Source organism: Ptychodera flava (assembly GCF_041260155.1).
Source record: "Ptychodera flava strain L36383 chromosome 23 unlocalized genomic scaffold, AS_Pfla_20210202 Scaffold_23__1_contigs__length_28996876_pilon, whole genome shotgun sequence".
Classification (NCBI taxonomy): Eukaryota; Metazoa; Hemichordata; class Enteropneusta; family Ptychoderidae; genus Ptychodera; species Ptychodera flava.
Genome location: NW_027248277.1, coordinates 3,596,979 through 3,624,793, shown reverse-complemented (window position 1 = coordinate 3,624,793; position 27,815 = coordinate 3,596,979). Strand labels below are relative to the sequence as shown.

At 36.3% G+C, this 27,815-nt stretch overlaps 3 protein-coding genes across 3 annotated transcripts in view; 1 reads left to right on the top strand and 2 right to left on the bottom strand.

Annotated features, from left to right (window-relative positions):
• LOC139123475 (uncharacterized) overlaps window positions 1-27,815 on the top strand; it is a 1,125,851-nt gene that overhangs the window by 39,055 nt on the left and 1,058,981 nt on the right. The gene's annotated exons all lie outside the window — the stretch shown is intronic.
• Window positions 1-27,815, bottom strand: part of LOC139124320 (colorectal mutant cancer protein-like) — a 508,515-nt gene that overhangs the window by 30,746 nt on the left and 449,954 nt on the right. The window lies entirely within an intron of this gene.
• LOC139123463 (uncharacterized) lies at window positions 260-27,193 on the bottom strand. Its single transcript, XM_070689612.1, has 6 exons — window positions 26,311-27,193; window positions 20,680-21,147; window positions 19,920-19,993; window positions 18,797-18,881; window positions 18,163-18,465; window positions 260-1,074 (listed from the first exon to the last, which is right to left on the bottom strand). The coding sequence occupies exons 1-6, from the start codon at window positions 26,678-26,680 to the stop codon at window positions 305-307; spliced, it is 2,070 nt and encodes a 689-aa protein (XP_070545713.1). The 5' UTR covers window positions 26,681-27,193; the 3' UTR covers window positions 260-304.

Below are 27,815 nucleotides of genomic sequence, written 5' to 3'. Positions count from 1 at the left end.
TCGACTGACAAAAATAATAGTTTTTGTCAACAACCATATTTCAAAATTTGTAAAAATAACCTTGCAATCAACTTGTTGCCATGACATTCTTGTCAACAATGTAGTCAAGTCAATGCAATGCGTTCAAACTTCAACGCTCACAAAATTATTCCTTTCAAAAATTCCTCCAAATTCTGACATTTTGATGTCATGTAGACATACACTTCATGTTGGTGTATTTTATCTACTTGGAAAATACTTTGATTTGGTCTCTGTCCCACTCTACAACACCAATTTTATCACCCATGACTGCAATGTACAAGGGTTATCTCACATTACCTTCCAACAGATTACAGATCCACTTTCCATCACATCGATATTTTACGATTCTAGCAGAGTAGTTGTTACAAACATAAACATTATCATCTTCATCCACAGCAATGTATCCAATGTATCCCAGAATCCACTCTGGTAGCTGACTTTGTCCGAATTGATGTAAAAAATTCAGGTCGCTGTCAAAACACTTGATGCAGTCATTGCCACCGTCATAAACCATGATGACATTGTTGCTGTTTACAACCACAGACACCGGCCACTTGAATTGTCCTTGGCCTCTAATTTGACCATTGACTTCTGCTAGATATTCTCCACTTTGAGTGTACTTGACCAGTCTATCACCTCTGTCCTCAGGTCTCACACTGGTGTCCGGACAGGTCAAACTCAAAGTGACCAAAACAAAGTCATCCATCAGAGCTATGTCAAAGACTACTTTGATGTTTTCAGGTAGAGTAATTATTTTGATAATTTTACCATTTTCATCACAAACAACAATTTGTTTATTTTCATCATCAAGTATGAAATAGTGGTTGAAACGTGAGATGGCTACACTCAGTGGCCGGAATGGCTTTGCAAACTGACCATCAAAGCTTCCTATGACTTTGTCACAGGTATAATCTTTGTTCAATATCTGTACAATATTGTTACCACTGTCACACACCACAAGTTTATCACGGTGGAAGGCTAAACCTCTTGGACTCTTGAACTTTTGTCCTTGGTCTTGATGTTGACCATTAACCAATGTCACTGACCAGTCACCTGAAAGGTCAAAGGTCAAATCAGTGAAAATTATTATGAATGTGCATTGTTACACAGCTTACTTTTTATTCTGCTGTAAAAAGAAACATAATTAGTTCTTATATAGTTTTCACTGCCCCAGAATATTTTGAAAACTCACATAATTCTTTTAGGTACAGTGTAATATTATTTTTGCAAATTCTCACAATTATTGGTCATTTTGCAAATTTACCATGGCAACATTTTCAGCAGAAATAGGCAAAATAAGTACATTGTGTATTTTGTACAAGTGTATTTTGTCATGAATTTTAACTTATCATGCTAAATTCAAAATTCTTTGCATTGAGTACATTTCATTATATTCAAAGATGTAACTATCGTGAACCAAAAAATGAATTCATTCACTAATTACTGTAACCATGGCAACATTTTTTATGACAATGGCTAAAAACATATATTTTTCTGTAACTTTTGTATTTCATGAAGTAGATTGAAAATTTTTTCGCAAAAGTTTACAGACTGACATAAGCTTGTTTATTATGCATCAATGCATAAGTAAAGTTATGCATAACAAGTTACCATGGCAACATAAATGTTAATAATTTGCTTTTCTTCATAATTATCTGTTGTTGAATTACCATGAAATTTTTTTCACAAAAGTTTAAAGGCTTATGCAACCTTGCTTATTTTCTATCAATGCATTACTATATTTGAGCGTTATTAATCACCATGGCAACAGATTTCATTCCATTTCCTCAAAATTATCTTTTCCCGGTAATACATGTATGTTGTGCAATTTAAATAAAATTCTCCAGGAAATATTCACACACTGTAGTTCACTTTTCAATGATTCTCAATAAATGGAAAGACTCAGAGAATGTATCAGGGCTCCCGCTAAGTCACCAAAATGATTAGCCAACTCATTAGCCAAATCAAAAATCTTTTAGCCATTTTGAGTAACTTTTAGCCAGCTTATGATCTCAAGTGTGGCAACAGCTTTCTCGTCATTCAGGGGTCCCTAATTTTACAAATCAAGATGTTTTGTGTGATGTTCATGATGGTTTTTACATTAACGAAATATGTGTTTAGTTTTTGCATTAATACTGTGTTTTTATGACATTTCAGGGATAGAAATCGTTTCTCATTTTTGGTGGTAAACTTTAAACACCAGAAATAAATTAGGTAGCAATTGAATTCTAAAAATCTGGTAGCAATGTTAAGTATATTACAAGAGGTACAGATTGAATATTTCTGCCACATTCAGTTAGTATTCACAGTATGATAGCTTGTCATAAGTTACAGGCTTCTCATGTGGCAAATTATGCAGTCTTCCATAACCTAAATGTTTGAGCCACACAAGTAAAACAATTTTCCATGCAGAAGACAGCATTTATGGTATAGCACAATGGCAGTGTAGATACGATTATTGTGGTATTTAAGGGCCCGGTTTTACTTGTATATCATACCGGTAGTTGTGATCAAGCAGGCTGAAATAGCATCTTGAGTATAAGTACTTTTCTTGAGACAAAAAGGGCTGGGCCAAACACAACTCTTGTAAAACAAGACACAACGATATATGTTCATTTAAATTACTCACTGTTTGAGGGCATTCATTGTTTTAATGATTATAATAATGTTTTAGCCCAGATATATTTTCATTTGATATTTTGATATCATCAAGAAATGTCTGGTGATGTTCACTTCTAGATTATTAAACTGGTGGAATCTACAAAAATATTACAATCATTCAGAATCACATAATTTCTTGTATAAGTTATAGCAGTTTGAAAGTAGGCCGAATGGGAGTCAGTCAAGCTGAATGCCAAAGGCAGCAAAATTACCTTTCACCTATTGGACCACCCTAGGTGGTTTCTTGTGAACCATAATTGTGTAATTAGGGGGTCTTCATGCATAACATCACATGATGAGATGACCTAGACTTGACCTTTCAGAAAACCTCAGTTTTTCTCCTTTTCTTTTGTATTATGGCTCCGTTTGTGAAAGTTTCCTTTGAAATTATGGTTTTTACTATCAAACTGAGTAGTTGCAGGCCAAATTTTGATACAGCAAAGTAGGTAAAACTTTTGATAGACTCAAGGACGACCCCAGGACTCACAGAGGCAAAGCAGGCCTCAGTGTATTCATGGACATTCATACTGTATTGTAGTATCGAACAGCAACAGTGTTTGTTTTACGTACCAGGGAATTTGTAACTTTGTAGAAAGGAGATTAAACTGTTTCAATACATTGCAACTTTGTAGGAAGGAGGGTAAACTGTTTCAACATCTTACAACATTTTATTGTTAGGTGTAGTTTTCTGTTGAGGAGGTCTAAGAATTCAATAGCCACTACATTAGCCAAACAGGAATTTTTGTAGCCATTTTTAACTTTCTTCGCATTTGGCGAATTGGCGAATAGGTAGCGGGAGCCCTGTGTATGGCTGGTATCCATGGCAATATTTTATTGCTATTGTTTAAAAATTCTTATTTTGTCGACTATGTTTGAATTCATAGACATACAATGGAAATTGTCTAGTGTTTTACTGGAGGTGTCCAGTGTGAATGAAAATTGATGTTACTAAGTTTGAGTGACTTTGTTTGTTGGAATTTTCTGGTCATTTTGACCAAGATTTTGTTCTATACATAGAAAAATTAGTACAATGATGCCAACAAGTAACCATGGCAACATAAATATTCAAAATTTGCTTTTCTTCATAACTTCTTCAGAGGTCATAATATCATAAACATAGGGCCAAAGTCCCTGAAGCTACTATAGACATGGATACAAAATTAAGTATTTCCTGACTGTATGAAATTATCTCACTAAGGTCATCCTAGGGACTTGTAAACCAAATATTAAAGCTGTCTGACTAGTGTTTTTGAAAAAAACAAGCGACTCAACAGTTGACAGAGCTCTGCTGTGTTATGTAGAGAATAACCTTTTGTGACACATGTATTGATGAAGAAGGTCGATATCTTTGATAGCTCATTTCAGGATGGCCTGACCAAAAATGGAAAAAAAAATTCCGTAAAAATACAGATTTGCATATTTCATCACAATTTTAACAAATCTAGGTTGGGTTATCCCTAGGGACCTGTATACCAAATAACAAAGCTGCCATTCATTCATTCATTCATGCATGCATACATACATACATACATACATACATACATACATGTACATTAATCAAGCACATTTTAACTCTCAAATTAACATTGCAAGTAAGTTCTGTTGAATAAGTTGAGACTCTATGTACGCCGAGAAAGCACACTGAAGAGACAAATGTTTGAAACTTAAGAAGTTCAAGGTCATCAAAAGCATTATAAGGAATCATGTTACACTTTCATTGCACTGTTTACACAGATTGCATAATTGCTATAAATAGCACATGAGGAATCTTACGGCCAAGCTTTACCGTAAAAACCCTATCACTTTGACCACTCTTTTAATTGACCACTCTATTTTTTTCCTCAAAAAGTAATTTTATTTTATCCTTACCAAGTCAACGATAAAATTTATGGAAATTAGAACTTTCTCTATCTCTATTTATTTGACCACCCTATCATGACAAACTATTATGAGCAATTTCTTTTGGATAACATACAGGGCACAATAAATGACAGTTCAGAATATGTCAAAGTTGGGATTCAGGAAAGTTGTCTTTACATGTCATTTCACTATGAACTGTAAAAAAAGTTGAACTTTCTGATAATTCTACACTAAAATTATTTTGGCTTTGATGATTTCCTAATTAATTCAATTATTTAAAATCATATTAATTATTTTTTTCTGGGTGAATTGATAGGGTTTATACAGTACAAGGATTACATACAATGTAAGTCAAATTTTGATCAAAAATGACCAAAAAAAATTCCTTAAAAATACAGATTTGCATATTTCATCACAATTTGAACAAATCTAAGTTGGGTTGTCCCGAGGGACCTGTATACCAAATAACAAAGCTGTCTGACCAGCGGTTATGAAGAAGAAGATTTTTTACCAAAAACGCCTTTTTTGGCATTAATTTGCCTATTTTCAACAATATCAAAAAATTAAAAAAAATAGTTTCTCAAAATCATATTTTTCATCTACACAACAAATATCAAATCAGTAAGTACTGCGGTTCTCAAGATATTTGAGTGGACGGACGCCTCACAAACGGACATACATACATACATACATACAGACTGACGCCGGACGCCGGACGGATACCCATCCCAATAGCTTCTATAGACTATAGTCTATAGTAGCTAAAAATTCTTTTACAAAACTTGAAAGACTGAAGTAACTTTTAAATCATATGCATTAAGACATTTGTGTGCTACTGGTAACCATAGCGACAGCATTTATTCTATTTGTTTAAAATTTCTCATTTCCTTGTAACCTTTCTCTAGTTCAAAACAAAATGAATTTTTTTGTTAAAAGCTGTACTTTTGTAAAATTCAAAATGATAACTCAATGAATTAATACAATCATTGAATGTCTGATTGTATCCATAGCAACAGTTTGATGATTATAACCAAATAATTATCATTTTCTTTTCATAACTTTTGATGTTTCACAAGACATTTGTGAGTTTGAAGTCGATTTTCTTGGAATTTTCTTGTCATTTTCACCAGAACTGTACATAATACAGCTTTACTAGTAGACAGTAGTAATATTATCAAAGTTTGGTGTCAGAGTTTTAGAGATCTTTTATTGTGAAGAGAGTCTAGTGGTCAGTAACTGTTTCTTCTGAATGTCTATTGGTGATTTTCAATATCAGATGTGAACCATTTTTCAAGTCATTCGACATAAACACTATTAAAAGTATCATCATATACTCATGCCAATAGCCCTCCATCCTGGTGAAATTTACTGTAAAATATCATCTGAGCCATATTTTATGATAAAATTGCGATATGCACAATAAATGTCATCAGTTTTGGAGTGTCGCTGAGCTACATTTTCAAAACAAAATAAAATGGTTGCCACTTTCTGCCTACGTGTATTAATCCACTTTGTAAAGATATTAGAAATCATGGAATTTGTTTCTATGTAAGTATTTTGCAGATTAATATAGATTCACATCATATGGAAATGTTAAACTATTCCTAGATTTGGCAGTATAGATTTCTAAATTTTAACATGTTGTTTTCTTTTATTCTACCAGCAATAATTGGATGAAATGGTGAAAGTTTACAAGATGTCAAAGAGGTCAAAGTTCAGAGGTGAGAGTTTGACAAACACTTTCCTAGTTTGGTCACTTGTCCTAGTAATAAGTGTTTATATTCAACACAGATTCCAACGGGAAGATGGACAGTCATTGAGTGTTGATATATGCTTCAACACAGGGTTTATAGCAGAGTAAATTGTACCGGTAGCAGCTTGTGTTTGGAAGTGTAACACAACACATGATGCAAACATGACAATTCCCTCACATTCAACTCTGGACCTGTCTCTGTTAAATTCACAGACCCTCATCATCAATTAAATGTTTAGATTACGAGATTTTACAATTTTTATATTTTATTCTACCAGCAATAATTGAATGAAATGGTGAGGATTTAAAAGATGTCAAAGAATGATCACTGCAGTACATGCAACAAGGTCAAAGTTCAGAGGTGAGAGTTGACAAACACTATCCCAGTTCAGTCACTTGTCCTTAATAGTAGCAGTGTTTGCATTAAACACAGGGTTCAATGTGAACCACATGGGGTAGTGATTGAGTGTTGGTATGCTTCAACACAGGGTTTATAGCAGCGTAAATTGTAGCAGCTTGTGTTTTGAAGTGTAACAGAACACATGATACAAATATGGCAATGCCCTTAGATTCAACTCTGGACCTATCTCTGTTAAATTCACAGACCCTCATCATGAATTTGGTTTGGTTTTTTTTATCATGGTGGTAAATGGTCCCTAATTCCAGCATTCCTATCGTTAACTTTAAAATTGCTGTGAAGTCACCTCACAGTAAAATGTCTCCCTCTCTCAAGAAAGCTACAGTACTCTGTTTTGTTTTCAAACCTGTAGTGAAAGGGAAACTGAATCACATGCGTGTCATGCAATTTTGATAAACCATGAAATAGTCCATTTATTTTATGAAATGTGCACTCTGACCTCAGGTCTGTCCCAGAATGCATCAATTCTGATAAAATGGGTTTGTACAAAATTCTGCCTACAGCTGATTACTGTTCATAACAGAGACAGGATTACTTGATTAACAAGGCAGATACAGTATGTATGAAATTCAACACATGGTAGTATCAATTAGGCTGTGTTTCCATGCATGTGATCAGAATTGATAAATGTAATAATGCTTAAATATATATCCTTTCCTCCAATCAGTGTGTTCATTACAGCTGTAGTAGAAGGACTCAAAGTGACTTCTTTCTTGTAAGTTTGTTACACCTTGACAAAATGATACTTGTCCAGTTTAAAACATCCTTTGTCAGTGTCAGTGGTCTACTGGTAACCATGGTGTTCTGACAAACGTAAACAACTGATACAATCAGCTCTGAATGGTGTAACAAATCTACAAAACAGACATTTATCTAATCGTCTCAAAACGGACGACTACGAGCAGACCTACGAGCGAAGTACGAGCGAAGTACGAGTGACGTAATGTGCTTACTTTCAAGTACGAGTGACGTAATGCAGGTCCCAAAATCAACAAAATGAGCGTCTAGCTGAGCGTGGAAAAACAAAAACAGCGTCGAACTGAGCGTTGAAAAAAAAAAGACAAAATAGGATTTGAAATGAACGTAGAAACATGCCAAACAGAATGTCAAAGAGGGGTTCTGAGTACGGGTGCTAAAATATAGCAAATATGCGAAATAAACACGTAATGACTTGACTGATTTCAGCTTGAATATAGCAAGTACGGGAACGAGTTCAAAACGTCTTTCACGTGGGTAGGCCCTACTACTGACTTTGCAGCACTATATTTATAACACTGTTGACAAAATCTCAACAACAATAAATTGTGGGTTCATCGTAATTGGTATTGCATGCATTAGTGAATTTTCAAAAATGACATTCATAATTGCATATATTTCAACTTGGGTAGCAAGAAAACCGACGACTCTGAGTGACTGGCACATGCAAACATCGCGTGCAAGTTACAGACGATGGGCGGTACGGTGGGAGTAGGCACTAATAGCGATAAACAAAACGGCCAGTTTAGCCTACCCGGGATATTGTAATACATACGTCATCCACCCTCTGATGTGATTTTCCTCTAATTAACGCCAAATAAATAAATATATTTGTAAAAATACATTATTACGTCGACGCCGACTTCATTGACGTCGACAAATCGACGTCAGCATTTATACTACAACTGATGCCTGGAACTTATCTACCGAACTGAGTGTAGCTAGGTAAGTTTGGAATGTGATGAGTTGGTTTTGAGTGATGTTTTTTTGTTGTTCAGGAGCGCGAACGAACGAATTGAATATAGAAGTATCGAGCATCGATATCTTGTATGGCTTCTGCAAGTTCCGCGATGACAAACAGGAATATTGACCCCACAGTGACCTGACTATACCATTATTCAATAGGCGGGGCCGTAATCTCAACAATACACACCAATAATAGTGTGGTTTCGATAATGTGCTTTTCCAAAACTTGAAGTTGAATGCGAGGTCAGAAAATGTTAGTCTTTAAAATCATTGTTGAGTAGAGGTCATTTTATGAGGTACACACGGGTGCCACAAAAACACCCGCCAACACATAAAATCCTTCATATTATTCATTGTACACTGTGATTAACATAATGTGGTGATCAGATTATTTCGAGATCATAAGCTGACTCGCGAGCCACGCAGGTTTTATGTCTGTGAAATCATTGCACTTTCGAATTCGAGAAAGTAAAAAAGATTTACAACGGCGGTAGGTTCAAGTGCATTACAACCAATCGAGGTCTCTTCCTTGATGTTCGGACATTGCAACCTCTTCTTTGGTTCTTCTTTAACAGCTTAATGTTACAATCGACGTCTGCAAAAAAGTCTACCATCGTGGCGTATAATAAGTCAGAGAGTGTCCTGTCGTCTCCAGTCTTGACCCGTACGTACAGACTCGTCCGAAAGTCAAAGCCTAAAAGTATTCCTCCGCACTGCACTGATCCCGCTCTCACGACCAAAAAAATAATCATACGAAGTTCACACCCGCTCCTACGTCCGAGTTTCTAATATACACAGAACATGTGTCTAAGCGTTAGTTTGTCGTAAAATCCTTTCACATAAACAAAAATCTTTCATCCATTAAATACAACATAGTCCTAAGCGTATTCATAAAAAATTAGGTCAAGAAGGCATGTGTGACTTATAGCTTGCATACGTCACTCGTAATATGAAAGTACGAGCCAGTACTTCTGCTCGTACAATGTCAATTTCGAGACAATTACATACCTCAAACAGAAGACACTTTAACACCTTCAATGAAAGCTGCAATGTGCACTCTGCTCACAGATCTATCCATAAGTCCATCAATTCTGATAAAATGGAGTACCAGGTACTATGACACTATAATGTTTCTTTACATTTTTCCTGTCAGACTTTGTTGATACAGAATGCCACAGTGAACTTAGTCTGCATGCCTTCCAATGATGATAATCCCGTGTTGTTCTGTGATGTTAAAAGTTCAGAGGTGAGTACATCAAAATTACAGTGTACTAGTCATAACTGTTCCTGGCATGAATGCAGGCATGACATGACATCAATGATTTTAAGGTGAACTGTAGTCAACAATCTGAGTCAATTCATGTCAATACCATAGTTTATATGTTTGACTTTGTGGAACGAGGGAGTACTTGTAGCTTCTGTGTCAGTTCAACTGTACACGTCATTGTTTTTGATGTACTAAACACAGAAGTAGAAAAACTCCTGATATCAGTATCTCAAATAGATATAAATAAATCCATAGATCTTTTCTGTATTGAATAGTCATAGTACTTTTGTGAGAAATTTTACAAGGAGTTTGATTACAGTTTAATAATCAATCTTGGTCATTTCCGAAATTGGTGACACTATGCCATGATATTTTTTCAATGATCAGCCAATCACCAACCGGATTACATCATCAATAAGATTGCAGTCACTGCAGGTTTGCAAGCATTGTATTAATCACTATCAGTTACTTTCCGCATTTTTGTAGGCCATAAAATCCAAAACTTTGCACTTCTTTCATGATGAACATGATCCTATGTTCGCCAAGAACACTTTGTCAAACAATAAGGTCATCAAGCAAAGCAGCAACCAAGATATTTGTGATTCATTTCAGTAACCCCTTTCCTGATTTCCTTCATCTCTCACATGGAGAATTTTTCATAGCTACCATCTCCGATGCAAGTGGGGTTTTCTGAATGACCTGTGTAGGTACGTGATTTATATTTCACTGCACTTCAGGCAAGAGTCTGGGCATCAAAGCAATATATGGGATTTGGTTGTCAAAGTCTGACTAAAAATGAGACACGATTTTGAAAATATGTGTTGACAGAGTGGCTCCTGTTCGAGATTATGACAGATTAACTCTGCGATTAATTGTTTTGTTCACAAATTACATCGGTGTTTCCATGAATGTGCAAGGCCAAGTGTTTCGGCAAAACCCCTCTTTCAGAACTGACAATATTTTTTATACAGATCTATGATAATACACGAGAAAGTTAATGTGAATAGTGCAGCGGAGGAGTTTATAGCAAGATGGAGTTCAGCACACTATGGCCTACGTAACCATGGACGCATGTGGAAGTTGCCAGAAAATACATGCTGGAGCTTTTTCTGTCAATTTTTACTGATTGTGTGCCAGCCGCTGATTGGCTAATGATAGGAAAAAATATTATGGTGTAGCATCATCAATTTGGAAATGACCCGGACTGATAATGTTTCTATTGTTTTGTAGATTGTGACACATGGCTGATACAACGGTGAAAGTTTCCAGGACTTCAAAGGATGATTTCCTGAGTACCTCATTGTGTCAAAGTCAATGGTGAGTGAATCAAACACACTTTGTTTTTACAGTAAGTAGACTTTCCCCGTCATGCAACAGCCATTATCTTACAGACAGCACCATAGACCTTCAACTGAATGATGTCCCAGGCCTATCTTCATGCAAATGTTATGACCTTTGCAAATACGATGATACAGGCCTATCTTCATGCAAATGTTATGACCTTTGCAAATACGATGATACAGGCCTATCTTCATGCAACTGTTATGACCTTTGCAAATACGATGATACAGGCCTATCCACAATAATATTATTACTCAGTATATGTACACATCATAGCAGAAGGTGACCCTGGCCTATCCACAACTACGCATACATGCAATGGAAGATGACCCAGGTCAATCTACAAACACATACATGCACACAGTATGGAAGATGACTCAGGCCTATCTAGAATACTGCATGTATACATTATGGAAGACGACCCAGGCCTATATATGATCAATACAAATAGTGTGTACCTGTAATTGTATTTTGGATAGGCCTGGGTCATCTTCCATAGTGTGTACATGTATTTATATTGAGGATAGGCCTGGGTCACCTTCCATAGTTTGTACATGCATTTGTATTGAGAATAGGCCTGGGTCACCTTCATAGTGTGTAGATGTATTTGTGGATAGGCCGGGGTCACCTTCTGCCATGATGTGTAAATGTACTGAGTATTGAGGATATAGGCCTGGGTCATCTTATTTGCATACAGTAGGTCATAACATTTGCATGAAGATAGGCCTGGGACATCGTCCAGTTGGAGGTTTACAGCGCTACATCTAAGGGAGTGATTGTATGTCTTAGAAGAAGATAATGTGAGGTACAAAATGAATCTATGACAGCAAACAGGGAGTCCATTACGTGGAAAACGTCTCTAACCCCCCGTGAACGCATGGTTGCAGGATGCAATTTTAGATATCTTGAAATAGTTGGAGGCGGCATTTCCAGACATCTGGAACTGGTTGTAGGATTTTAAGTTTATTAGCATTCTGCAACCAAGATTCATTTATGTGTGGGTCTCTGCCAACAACTTCAAACCAAAACAACAACTTAATTAAGGTGCAGTGTAGGTTACTGCAGTGTAATGGCCAGAACTAGAGTTCAATTTGAGCAAAGTGGACCTAGTCCGTAGGAGTTCAATATGAGCAAAGTAGACCTAGTCCGTGCTGAGATGCAAATCTAGGAGTTTCTAATGGTCCCAGCATGGACTTACTACAAATTTGAAATGGATCAAGGATGCGACATTTGCAATCAGTAATATATTGACACACTAACTGAATTGTCAGTTTTCTGCTTCACTGATCTGTGTTGCTGATTAAACTTCAAAAATAACTAATTAACTGCTATATTTGAAGTTGATAAACAATGTCCTTTTCTAATGCGACAAATCTATTAATTTCACATTAACAGACGGCACCACAAGAAATGACCCAAATTGATTGTCATATGTGTATGGCAAAGTGGTATACAAACAGTCAATTTAAATGAATAGACACAAACTGGTGTAATTGGGAACTGTCAATTGGGTATGGGGATTATCAGGCAGTGTTGTATTTTGCCAGTGTGACCACATACCTGGACCCTGGGATCACCCAACCTCAAGAAATATATAGCCTCTGGTACCGAAAGAATTTTCTGTAATTATGTAAACTTATTATGTATGCCATGTAAAAATATGCCACAGAAATTTGCTAATACATTTTTAATCAACTCTGTGCCAATCATCACCGATATTGGCAAATTTGTGGCACTTATATGTTTGTAGTATGTATATGACAAAACATTGCATACTTTATGTGGTATGTCTGCCATAGGGATTATGTGAGCGTGTAGGTTTCAGTGTTTTCATTGCCAACTCAAGTTTATACCATTGTTGGGTGATAATTTGTAGCAGGAAAAAGAAATGCTTTGACCCTTTCCTGCCAAGTCCATATTTCACCACCAGGTCAAGATGGTTAAAATTAATGAAACACAACGCATTCCATATGATGTATTGTAACATAATACTGTATAATTTGAAGGCTGTTGAAAACATAATACTGTAACATTGATTTTTTTTGGACAAAAGATGCTATAACATACCAAGCCAAGTGGGTGAAAATACGTCATGTTTTGGCTCAATACCGCTTTTTACTGACTTGGCTGATGGGGAAGTGATACAGTTAATACTGTCTGGCAGGAAAAGGGTTAAGAATTCTGTTTGTCACTGAATTCTGTGAAGTGTACAAAACTCTACAGGTACAAGGTAATTATTCTTGAGATTGGTAAATTTAAAAACTGTGCATTTTATGATTTGTGCATCAGTAAATATCCATAAAAGATCACAAAGCAAGGTTTTTGAATTTGGACTCTACTTTTGTAGGTTTTGGTAGCATTTGAAGCTGTTATTATGTACAGTAAGTTAAACCTTGATGGATGACTGTTAACTTAAAGTTGGTTGAAAATAAAATAAAAACAGTGACTCCTTTAGATTGTGAAATGAAATGAGCATCTGAAGAATCTTATACAAGGTGCAAGATGTTTATCAGCAGCCATTTTACTAAGCTTTGGTGGGCCTATGAGATCTGGAAAATTTTGTCAGGGTTTCAAGTGATTATGAGAGCATATAGGTTTCAGTGCTTTCAATGCCAACTCAAGTTTATACCATTGTCACCCTTATTAGATGATAATTTGTGGCAGGAAAAAGAAATGCTTTAAAGAATTCTGTTTGTCACTGAAGTCTGTGAAGTGTACAAAACTCTACGGTACAAGGGAAATCATTGTTGGGCTTGGTAAATTTACAAACTGTAAATTTATAATATGCATCAGTGAATATCTATAAAGAATCACTAAGCAAGGTTTTTCAATTTGAACTCTACTTTTGAAGGTTTTGGTAGCATTTGAAGGCTGTTGCTACATTAAGTTAAACCTTGACGGATGACTGTTAACTTAAAGTTGGTTGAAAATAAAATAAAAACAGTGACTCCTTTAGATTGTGAAATGAAATGAGCATCTGAAGAATCTTATACAAGGTGCAAGATGTTTATCAGCAGCCACCTACTAGCAATGGTGGGCCCTATGAGATCTGGAAAATTTTGTCAGGTTTCAAGGAGCAGATGCACATTATTTTATACACTCAATACATTTTTACAAGTTCAGTCAGATGCAGACGTTTTCATAAAATCAAATCACAACTGTCTCTGACAACTGTTCAACTGCTGGTGACCACTGATGTCTCACAAATGTAAACTGATAAATGCAATCAGCTCTCTGTATTGTTGAACATACCTGCAACAAATGATTCACTTAGATACCTTTCACTAAAGCTGCAATGTGCACTCTGATCTCAGATCTGTCTAAGAATGCATCAATTTCAATAAAATAGGTCAAATCAGTACTACTCTACAAACTGACTTTTACATTTTTACCCTGTCAGAATTTTTCTCCTACCATATGCTCTATCAAAAACAAACAGTACTTTCTTCATAATTTGCTGTTCCTATCATGAATACAGGCATGGCATGACGTCAATGACCTTAATGTGAACTGTAGTCAACAATCTGAGTCAAGTCATGCCTATGCTATAGTGTATGTCTTTGCCTTTGTGGAATCTGTAAGGATTTAATTTAAATTGTGTCATATTTTATCATGGACTGAAATTCTTTTAACAACATGACCTTAAATCGACGTGAAGTGATGTTTCTATCTATTGAATAGCTTCAGATTTTATGAGTTATATTGTTTCTGTTTCAGGGACAGGGTTGGTACAATGGTGAAAGAGTCCAGGACTTTAAAGGAGGATTTCCTTGGTACCAGATCATGTCAAAGCTTTGCCGAGTGAATCAAACATACTTTGTTTTTACGGTAAGTAGATTTTCCTGCAATGCAACAGCTGTGGTATTAGAGAGTGCCTTGTAGGTCTTATAAGAAGATAATGTAAGGTACAACCTCAAAAGCAAGAAACGACAGCAAACTGAGTGTCCATTATCTGGGATGGGTCAAAGATTGCATTTTGAAAAAGTGATCAACAAGCTCAGGGTGCAATTTAGAATCTGAAACAGGTTGCTTGGTTGGTGCAATTCTGGATATTTGGAACTGGTTGCAGGGTGCAATTCTTGATATCTGGAACTGGTTGCAGGGTGCAATTCTGGATATCTGGAACTGGTTGCAGGGTGAATTCTCCAAAAGTGGTTACAGGGTGCAATTCTTGATATCTGGAACTGGTTGCAGGGTGCAATTCTGGATATCTGGAACTGGTTGCAGGGTGAATTCTCCAAAAGTGGTTACAGGGTGCAATTCTTGATATCTGGAACTGGTTGCAGGGTGCAATTCTAGATATCTGGAACTGGTTGCAGGGTGCAATTCTCGATATTTGGAACTGGTTGCAGGGTGCAATTCTTGATATCTGGAACTGGTTGCAGGGTGCAATTCTGGATATCTGGAACTGGTTGCAGGGTGAATTCTCCAAAAGTGGTTACAGGGTGCAATTCTTGATATCTGGAACTGGTTGCAGGGTGCAATTCTCCAAAAGTGGTTACAGGGTGTAATTCTAGATATCCAGATATCTGGAACTGGTTGAAGTTTGCAATTCTAGATATCTGGAACTGGTTTCAGGGCCCAATTCTAGATATCCACTGGTTGCAGGGTGCAATTCTAGATATTCACTGGTTGCTGGGTGCAATTCTAGATATCCAATGGTTACAGGGTGCAATTCTAGATATCTGGAACTGGTTACAGGGTGCAAGTCTAGATATCTGGAACTGGTTGCAATTCTAGATATCTAGAACTGGTTACAAGGTGCAATTCTAGATATCTAGAACTGGTTGCAGGGTGCAATTCTAGATATCCAATGGTTACAGGGTGCAATTCTAGATATCTGGAACTGGTTACAGGGTGCAAGTCTATAATCTGGAACTGGTTGCAGGGTGCAATTCTAGATATCTAGAACTGGTTGCAGGGTGCAATTCTAGATATCTTACTGGTTGCAGGGTGCAAGTCTAAATATCTGGAACTGGTTGCAGGGTGCAATTCTAGATATCTAGAACTGGTTGCAGGGTGCAATTCTAGATATCCAATGGTTACAGGGTGCAATTCTAGATATCTGGAACTGGTTACAGGGTGCAAGTCTATAATCTGGAACTGGTTGCAGGGTGCAATTCTAGATATCTAGAACTGGTTGCAGGGTGCAATTCTAGATATCTAGAACTGGTTGCAGGGTGCAATTCTAGATATCTTACTGGTTGCAGGGTGCAAGTCTAGATATCTGGAACTGGTTGCAGGGTGCAATTCTAGATATCTATAACTGGTTGCAGGGTGCAATTCTAGATATCTAGAACTGGTTGCAGGGTGCAATTCTAGATATCTAGAACTGGTTGCAGGGTGCAATTCTAGATATCTAGAACTGGTTGCAGGGTGCAATTCTAGATATCTAGAACTGGTTGCAGGGTGCAATTCTAGATATCTAGAACTGCTCTAAGCATCACTCTATATTCTGTATTTGTATCCGTGCACATACTGTACTGTTGAATTAGATAAAATTCCCTAATTTTTTTCAGCTTTCAGTAAAAGAAAATATGAGTGATGTAATGACCATGTAACCATGAGTCGAAGATGAGTGGTGACATGGTTATTACATCACAAGTATTTTCCGAGCTGAATGGAGAAAAATATAAGGGAATATAATACTTATCACATGCACAAGCCAAGAATTCATTGTTTTTTGTAAAGGAAAAGGAGTTTTCCTTAACAATTCTATACATTTAAACTTCTGAACTACTTTTTGGGTAATATTGTGGTCGAGTTGTCAGTCGTTTCTAGTAGTCGGTCACGTGGGCAAAGAACATGGCCCTTATGTCTGTGTATGGAGCAAATGCCAGATGGCCTCACACAACATGTACCTTCTGCAAAGTCATACCAGATTTTAAAAATAGAGAATGAAAATTGACTGAATCTCGGCGTGAACACTGTGTAACATCATAATCAACCGGCTGTACCCTGGTTGCAGTGCTTACGGATGGCACGGTAATGTGACCAGCTTCAAGTTTGTTGATTCCAAGCATTATTTAATATGTAATTCCTTAGGAATAGACTAGTGTTATACTCGTATGCGTCCATAGTTCAGATTATTATCGTCGTAGTCTATGAAAATATTGAGTTCAGCACATGACTTTTTGAGGCTCAGTGTGTGGTGTGGATGAGAGCACTCCCCTTCTTGCAGTACTCTGGATGTGGAAATTTCAAGTGGTGGTGAGGTCATCTGTGGTACTTTCATTGAGGGGGGGGGGGGTCAATACGGATACGACTCCCCCCCCCCTTAGAACGACCAGAGAATAAATCCTGGTATTTTATGTTCAAAGACTACAAACTTGGCTTGTGCATGTTGTAAGTGTTTGTTTACACTGATGACTTAATGACATAATATTTGAGGAATTACTTATTCTTATAAATCAGAGAACAAAATGCCTGATGTAACAAAACTGATTTTATGTCACTTTTACCCACTGCTAGGCTGTAAATCTAAAGATAAGTTAGAATGAGGTCAAGGTTCAAAGGGATATATAAATACCCAAATAAAGCAGGATTACTGTAAAAGCATTCATTTTCACAAGGATTGAATGTCACTATTTTAATGTACTAAGGAGACATTTTTAAAGGGATAGAAATCCACTGTTTTGTCAGTAAAACAATAGAATGTATTGCTATTGAGTGTGTTTACTGGGATGTAGTTTAGTTGATAACATATATTAGCAAAAATCGTTAAGTTAATATCAAGTTGAATTATTATTGGTTCACAGCAAATGTTTAATATTACCAAAAAAACCCTAAATTTGAGCATACATCATTAAAATTATTGTAGATTGAAATGATATTCAACAATGCCAACATTTTCAGATTTCCAAATCTATTTAGGATGTTCTTTGATTATTTGATGAAAAATGAAAGTAAAGTCATTGGAAACTTAATTTATTCCAGCAATGATAGGTGGCTGTTTGTCATTGCAAAAGTTTTGCCATGCCAAATTTCACAAAGTGTTGACTAACGCCAACCAAACAGAAGCCACACATTGACTCACATTGAGTCATTTAATTACTTCAGCAAATGATGCATTCAAAGATATCCAAATTAATCTATGATACAAAGTCAAAGACGCTGTACCTTTCTCTCCTGATTTCTTCAGGTCAGATAGTTCCAATTTATATTCTAATTCATCCACTTTATTCTGAAGTTCCTTGACCAGCTTCTGGTTCTCGTTGAGTTCAGACTGTAATTTCTCTCTCTTCTTTCTCTCTACATTATTCCCAATACGTTGACTGACCAATGACTGCTCAGTGCTCTCTAACTTCTGTGTCAGTTCCTTACATCTCTCTTCCAAGGTACCTTTCTCTTCCTTTGCCTCCTTCAGTTGAGATTCTAGAGTTGTCCTTTCCATCTCAGATTTAGATTGGATATCTTCAAGGGCTGACAGCAACAGAAATGTACAAATATCCAAATAAATGTTTAACATTTCATGGCATCAGTATTTAATTTGATTGTATAGAAATTCAGTGACTAATTTATACTATGTCATTGGATCAAACAGTGGATGTCCTGGGTGAGAAGGAGAATGGTAAAAGATCACAATTGCATTGTGGGATATACCAGTATATGTGAGGATTCAGATGCCAATGATGATATACTCCTCAGAAGACAATTATAAACACTGATCAGAATGTACATTTTATGTGATTTTGGACTTGAATATCTGGTGTTCTCTGACAGATATACACAAACCTAAATGTCAGTTACTTACACTCTCCTTGTTCAGTCTGAGAACTACTATCAACTCTTTCTGTGACCATTGTGTCAGATGTGTGATCAGTGACTGTGTCTTCATCCTGAAATTGTTAATGCCAAAGTATAACAGCTGGGATATTTATGATTGAAGTCTCATTGGTTTTAATGGCATCATATGCCATTCTGTATGACATGTGCAAGGACTCAAACACAATAACGCAAAGACAGCAAAAGGTAGCTGACCACAGGGTTGTTGGGGCAAGATGGGGCTTGAAATTCAGATGTTTTAATGGATGCAAATTATACAGATATCACACTGGAAGTTTTTGCAGGTTATTTTGATTACTTAATGTAATTATGCAAGACAAATAGTCACTATTATAAAGGTATTAGAATGTAGGCAATGAACTGAAAAAATTACATTAAGGCTGATCAATTTATCTACAATTTGATCTCACAGTGAAAAAAAATAGGGTATGCATAGCTAACTTCATGTGTGTATGTGTGCCCTTTCTAGTCCTAACATTAACTGTGCTAGTGTACACACACACACACATACAGTTTGGAAATCTTCACAGTGTAAAACAGTGCTCAATAACAGTATGGCAGAGAGATTTACGGTTAAAAATTTATAACAAGAGGAAAACAGGACTTGGGCGTTAGTCAGAGTTTCACGCTACAATGTGTTCTCTGTATATAGCGCCCATCAGAGGAATATTTTGTATTTTATATTCCTCTGATGATTGCTACAGAGAACATATGTAGCATAAGTCCTGTTTTGACTAGTTATAAATTATATATATATATATATATATATATATTATATATATATATATATATATATATATATATATATTCTGTTTTTCTGTAAGTAGGGCCTCCAAACTTGTTCTTGCCAACAGAGGGAGTTGTAACAATTTTGGCTGTTGTGATAGACTACAGTTGACAAGACGTTTCCTCTTTACCCCCCCCCTCAATTCTACACATTCCCTTAATTAACATCTTGTTGACAGAGTTTTGTACAGCAGTTCTTAGAATCAATGAATTTACATGTCCTATATCAGGTCTGCGTAGTTACTTAATCAATAATAATTGATAACCTGTTTGCTTTTCAATAAATAGCTAACATTAATGTGTACCATTATCTCTTCAGCATCCTTTGCTACATTGAAATCATCATAGAGTTTGACTGGTTCCAATCCACCACCATCTCCTGAATGACAAGATATAGAAATTATGGTGACACCTTGCTTTTTGAAAGCTAACATACTTTTGTAAAATTACCAATGTTTATAGTTTTGTAATTGTTCTTTAAATTAAAATGAAACTCTGACACTTGGTGGGAAGTGTATACACAAGATTAACATATATAATTGTGATCTTTTCGACGTAATAAAGGTGAGAGTATAGAAACGCATTGAATTGTATGCAGAAGGTGATTTTACTGTATGTCTGACAGAAGCATAGTACGGTATGTGTAAGATATAGAGTGCCCAGTGAGGCAGATTGACTAGATATACCTGGTACTACATCTTAAGTGCAAATAATTCATGAATCGTAAGTTGCCTTATAACCATAAAAAGAACTGTTGAAGAAATGCAAAGTACAGTGTACCGGCTCAAACAAAAAACTAAAAAACTAAAAAAATATGCATGCTGTGGTGATAGTCACTCTAAAAAACAAAACACAAAAACGCACAAGAAGGGAAAAAATGCAGAAGTTGTAGCAGCTCACACATTGACCTATACCTGACTTTTGTCACATACTTTATAAAAATATGGGACAAAATCTGAATGTTATCAGTATGTCATTGTCATAAACTCCTGAAACACCAACTGTGCCATTAAGTCAGATAGCTTATTATAACTAATTAGTTTAATAAAGAAATTTTAAGCTTACTATTTATGAAGAACAGTTCCAGTTCATCAAATCTGGCTTGGTCATATGTTGCTTTCAACTTTAGTTGTAATCCAACTTTGTCAGCCTCCTCTCTCATCTTATCAGTTATCAGTAGTGATTCAAATGAGTCAGGAAAACTACCAGATAGACATGTTTGTTTCAGTCTGTACAGGTTATACAGAGTAGGTAGGTCAAGTGAGATTGCCAAGGAATCTTGTTTCATACTGGTCACTGTTACTTCACCAAAGTTGTCCCTACAGTTTTGATCTACTTTTTGGACAGAATTGTTATCTACTACAGCTTCACATTCAGTTTTGTCCATTTCTCCTTTGATCTTCTCCCATGCTGCTTTCAATTGTTCCTTTTTCTTCCTGATACTCCTTGTTTGAACTTGTCTGTCAAGATCTCTCATTTGTTGCTGGTAGAATTTTTCAGCAAGTCCAACGTGCACTGTGAAAGCATTTGAATCTGGCGTACAGAAACCAGATGGAAATACTTTATTTTGTATAAATTACCTCTCCACTACAATCATACACGCAGCCAGGATTTTGGATCTTCACTCCATAACACATTTGACTCAGTTCTGTCAAACTTGAGAGTATATAATATTATATATATATTATGCAACATTATAACACGCCACATGCTCATTCTGTGTCGCAATTCACCAGAATACGTCACGTGACAAGAAAAAAATACATCTAGTCCCCACGGGATCGACAAAAGTGACGTCAGAGGATATTTTTTGAAAAGCTATTTCCCTAGGGAAATGGTTTTGACCAAATTTGGAAAAGTGCCCAGTCACTTGACCGTAGTGTCGTCTGCAGCTTTGCAACAATGGCAGGTGACTAGAATGTGATGTGTGTCCGGGATAGGTGACAACACATTCTCTAAAACAGATTTTCAAACATTTTCCAACATTCCAACTTGAACAGCTCATCGATGCAAAAGATTAAAGTGCAAATAAGGATGTCGCTAGGTATGCTTAGAATATTTTTTGAAAGAAAGTGGTACCACGTACACCTGAAACCGCTGTGGAAACATCGCCCAGTAAACTTGTTACAATGGATTCGTGCGGTGCAAAATATCAAAACACATGAAAAACTATTTAAATAACAATACAACATGAAGCATGTGGTGTGTTATAAAACACCTATAGCCTGGCCTTTATTCGGGCTTTGGCGCTCATCTGTTACTCCTCGTGGCTGTGTGTTAATTACCAGAAACACCTCGCTATACCCCTCGGCCTACGGCCTCGGTGAATAGCGATGTGTTTCTGGTAATAAATGGCCCCTTGGGGTAATAGACGAGCGCTATAGCCCTCATGACCAGGCAATATTAAATGTTAGCTATATGAGAGAACTCCATGGTGAGACAGTGCAAAATAATCGCAATCATACCAATCCATAATCCAATGACAGTAGGTCAGAATTCGCAAGACAATAGTTGTAAACATAGACACAAGACAGCACAGAACAGACAGTAAATAGACGGTACACAAACAAAGTCATATTCATGAAAGAAAGATATATGGACCTCTGGCCAGAAGACCAAGAAGTGATGTCAGGTGTTAGACGTACTCAGGGTATTTGCATAAGGGCTCTGGTGTATTCTGCTATTCCAAAAAAGCTAGACACTCATGGGGATAGCAGAATACACCTCAAGCACGGTTACCATAAAAACAGCATCTCTCATGCCTTTAGCTACAACATTGTCCTGTTTTAGCTGCAATCATATTAGGAAAGAACAGAGCAAGTAGCTACTCATTTATAATTTACCGGGTCTAAGCTAAATTCTTTACAAACATGTTAGATGTATTGCAAAGAAACACAGTTGAACAATTATTATTTCATGAAAAAGCTAGAGCTTGAGCTGAAGCCAGAGCTGGCATAATTGTAGGGAAAGAAATATGGAATAACACTGTACAAACAAAAAAGGTTGAAGTTACGAATGGTCATCAAGATAAGGTTTAGACATAATGTTTGTGGTATTTGCACTGCAGTGCAATTTCAATTGTGTGTGCCCATTCCTGTGCAAGTATTACATGTAAATGGCATGTAATGTAATTAAATAATTAAATCATATATGTACCACAGTTTACTTGCACCTGGAGTGCATGTTATTAACCATCAGTATTTGTACAGCAGTTCAAATTCTAAAAAAACATGAAATAATCCTATGTAAATCAGCATGCATACATTAACTGCCACTATTTTTAGCTCACATTTGATACACCAATGTGAGGTTATCGTATAAGCTGAATCAGTTCATTTGCATCCGATTTGCATGTCTGTATGTATGTATGTATGTATGTATGTATGTACGTATGTATGTACCAGTATGTATGTATGTATGTATTTATGTATGTATGTACCGTATGTATGTATCATGTCCGTCCACATCAAAAACACCTAAACTGCAGCACCCACTATCTTAGTATTTGGTGTACACGTGCACCTAGGGGTGGAGATATGAATTTATGTTCAAATGAACTTGTCAGTGTCAAAAATATGCAAAGGAGGGTGAAAAACGAAAAACCCTGCAAATTGCTAAAACTCTGTAACTGTTGCTCAGATAGGGTTGAAACTTGGTGTGCAGGTTCCTTTAGGTATTCTAAATTAGGCGTATAAAATTTGGGATGAAATTTGCACGTTTCTATTTTTTGGGGTAATTTTTTCAGTTTTTAGTCAAAAAATGTTTTTTTCTGAAACCACTCATCTGATTGCTTTGAAAGGTGGTATGCATGTTCCTCAAGATGACCTCAGTCAAGTTTATACAAATTGAATTGAAATTTTCATGTTTGTAATTTTGGGGCAATTTTCTGAATTTTTGGTCAAAAATTTTTTTTATTCAAAAACTGCTCATCTGATAGCTTTGATATTTGGTATACAGCTTTCTAAGGTTGATCAAAATCAGTTTTATGAATATCGTGAAGATATCTCAAATTTTGTATTTTTGCTGAATTATTTTGGTTATTTTTCTCATTTAAGTAAAATTTCTTCTTCTCTGAAACCACTAGCACAATTGCTCTCAAATTTGGATTGGGTGTTTGCAGGGTGTTACCCTTCTAATTGTTGAAATACGACAAAATTGGAAATATTACTGTTTTGGGGCAATTTTTGTCATTTTTGGTCAAAAAATCTTAAAAAAATATTTACTTTTTAAGGTAGAACGCACCTCGGGGACAGACATTCGGACTCTCAAACTTTTACAATTCTGTTCTGATATACCACATGTGGGGGTTCATTTTAAAGCTCTTGGTGAAAGAAAACTTTTCACCGGCTTAGTTTTTCGAAGTTCGAAAATTTTTATTTTTCTCCATAGAGTTAACACAGGGATGGCGGCCATTTTGAATTTCAAATATCGGTAAATCTTGGGTAATTTGTTTCTCTAGTACCAAAATTTGCATGGTGACCCCCTATTTTTATTCTTGATTTTGAAAGAGAATGATTGAAAGATTCCTTGAGGAAAGTTAGAGCAAAAGTTTAAGTCTTTCACTTTCGAGGTGCATATTACCTAAAGCCCCTGGACAGACAGCTTTTATATTTGGTGTACAGATGTCCAGGGATGACAATAGTTAGATATGTGGAAATTGTCCTAAAATATACAATTTTGTATTTTTAAGACAATTTTGTCATTTTTGGTCAAGAAAACTTGTTCTCAAATAACTTGTCTGATAGCTTTGTAATTTGTTGCAAAAGTCCCGAGGGATGTTATTAGATAGATTTTCTGCTCAAAGTGTTGGGAAACCCCCAAATTTTTATATTTTAGGTAATTTTCTCAGTTTGTGACCTTAAATGACCTACAACAACCCAGGATTTGTTGTGAGAGAGTTTCGAAGGCTGTGAACATAATTTTGTCATATTTAATATCAATTTGTAGTAAAATTTGATCCAGAAAACAAAGCTGAGGTAAATTTTTTCATTGCAGATCAATTTTTGCAACTTTTGCATGCAAGACACACAAGAACTGATGAGAAATTTGGATCCAGGATAATTCCAGATGTCGTAATCCCCCCTCAGTGGAAGGAAGATCCCTTGTACATTTTTTCCCACTCTTTATTTTTTCCCCACTCTCCCAACTTTTCTTTTTGTCAAGCTTCTCTGGCTAATTTTTTTGTTGACATTTGCATAATGTATTTAGGATCTGCTTGTCCCATTGCTATAGAAGTTAATATGCATGTTCCTAAAGATGACCTCCAGTACCTAAGTTGCAGACCTTATTTGCTTTTGTCATTCTTGCTTTTCTGGTTTAAATATTTCTTGAATTTACCAATTCAAACCGAATGTGAGCACACTGTATTTTTAAACTACCAGTGTTTTATAAACAAACCAAAATTGATGTCTGCAAGCTCTTTGCAAGAGAAACGACTTTTCAGTATGGAGACTTCAAAGACGATGGCTATGATAAGGTGATTTGTTTGTTTGAAATACAGTATGAAAGCATGCACCGTATCATTTTAGGTTGTGGTGTTTTCCAACATTCCTTTCCCTTGTGATCACACCTGTCCTGGTAGGCTCAAGCTCATTCACTTCAAAATAATTCAACTGCATTTCTTTATTTCTTCCTTTCTAAATGTTTGTAAAGAATCTTTTAGATCCTGTAAAATTAAGTCTGTAATGAAAACATATGTTGTTCAACGCTTTTCTTTCCCTCCATGATAACGAGCGCAACCGGTACTGCAAATCATGTACATCCTAGTCTTTGGACCAGAATTAGACCTGTAAACATGTAAACAACTCTTTACTAATTTAAACTCACGCCCATTTTAGGCAATGGATTGTTTTTGCAAAGTTTGTGTGTGATATGTGAGTGTACGACATTGAGTTCGTGAACTGTACAGAATGTGAAGGGGTCGCAGACAGCAAAAATGTTACAACTTAGCCCAGTTGAGCCATTCTTTTTGAGAGGAGGGATCTGGCCAAGCAGTTCTGTCTGCTGCTTCTCTGCTGACAGCACATGGACGCCATATGTTTTTGAGCTTGAACCAGATTGCAAACACCATATTTACCCAATCAGAACCTGTAGTGTTATCTGGTGTGACTAGCCAGTGAGAAGTCAATGAAAAGATTGTACACTAAACCTGATTTACAAAATAAAAAGTTTGCTTATGTTGTCCAACCAAACTTCCAACGTTAAAACACAATGTGCTGGGCATTATTATTTTTGTGTTTTTCTATGACAATATGAAGCGATAACTGACTCGCATGGCAAGAGTGCAAGTGTGCTGTACTCATGATATTTGCACTGTGGCTGGCAGTTTAATTCTGCTGTTCCTGCATATGTTAGATTCTCATGCCAGGATGGCTGCAGAATACACTGCAAGCCCTTTTGCAAATACATTTTGCACAATGCCTGAGATCTACACTGTATTGCCAGGGGAATTGGTCATAACAAAAAATCAATGAAATTGAGTACATTATTACAGGACCTCTAAGAAGAAATTGTGCAAATAAAATTATCCACATTGTTCCCATATGCAAATACTGCAATGTCTCACCTTAATTGACCATATACTTTGAAATCATTTTTACTCAACTATTATTCCAACATTGTACATTTTGCAGCACAGCAAAATATTCAATCACAGCGTTATGTAAACAGTGATGAAAAATCTTAATCATTGCTTACATGTGTTGTCTTTAGCTGTTGTAGAATCTACGGGTTGTTGTTTCCTTTCATTGGTGCTGATTTTTTTTGTCCTCTGTGTCTGTTGTTTGGTCTGTTTGGTTTTTATATGACCAGTTTTATTTATTTCAGTCTGTTCCTGTTTGGATTGTTTGCATTGTCCACTTCTAATTTTTTCTCCCCTCGCCATCTTAGGATTTATTGTTTTGTCACTTTCATGAATTGGCTTTCTTTTCCTTTGAGATCTATGTTTTGTTTGTGTGGCAGTTTCTTTATTTTCAAGTGTCTCAGTCTGTTTGATGTTTCTGGAGGTTTTTGATTTTTTATGTCTGACTTTCCCATGGTGCATTTCTTTAGTCTCTGTAGTCTCCATATTTTCTGACTGATATCCCAAGGTGCATTGCCGTTGTTTTCCTTGTCTCCCTATTGCCAGTCATTAACATCTCAGGCACTGCTGTACCGGTAGTCTCTGTATTCTCTGAGACTGATATCCCAGGGTGCATTGTTGTTGTTTCTCCTGTCTCCCTGTCTTCTGTAATTGACATCTCAGGCTGTACTGCTGTACTTTCTGTAGTCTCTGTAATCTCCACATCTTTTGTGACTGACATCCCAGGGTTTATAGTTGTAGTCTCTGTAATCTCCACATCTTTTGCGACTGACATCCCAGAATTCATAGCTGTAGTCTCTGTCATCTCCACATCTTTAGTGACTGACGTCCCAGAATTCACAGCTGTAGTCTCTGTAATTTCTACATCTTCTGTGACTGACATTTCATGGTGCACTGCTTTAGTCTTTGTAGTCTCCATATCTTCTGTTATTGACATCTCAGGCTCTGCTGTGGTCTCTGTAGTATCTGTGGTCTCTTCTGTGACTGATACATGTATGCCAGGGTGCATTGTTGTTGTTTCTGTTGATTCTCTGTAATCTCCACATCTTTTGTGACTGACATCCCAGAATTCATAGCTGTAGTCTCTGTAATCTCTACATCTTCTGTGACTGACATCCCAGAATTCATAGCTGTAGTCTCTGTAATCTCCACATCTTCTGTGACTGACGTCCCAGAATTCATAGCTGTAGTTTTTGTAACCTCCATATCTTGTGTGATAGAAATTACAGCTGGCATTGCTATCATTGAGTCTTCACATTCTTTATCTCCAGTAACTGGCATCCATACATCTTCTGTTCTCTTTGTGTCTTCAGTAGCACGTACTGGTATGTCAATCACTGTGGAAAGAGAAGTCAGTATGTTTACTGTTGTTGTAATCTTTGCTTGCGTTATTGTTCTTTTCCCACTTACTCCATCTGCTAAGTCATAATTTACTACATGGATTGTACAATATCTGTGGAATTCAAAATTTGAAATGACCACCTTTATTTCAAATTTTATGTATTTATTTATCTTTAAATTTCATACAAACATATTTTAATAATTTAGTTTGTAATTGTTATTAGATTCACTTCTGTACATTTCATATTTGGGAGCAGTACCCTATGATGAACATTTTGTG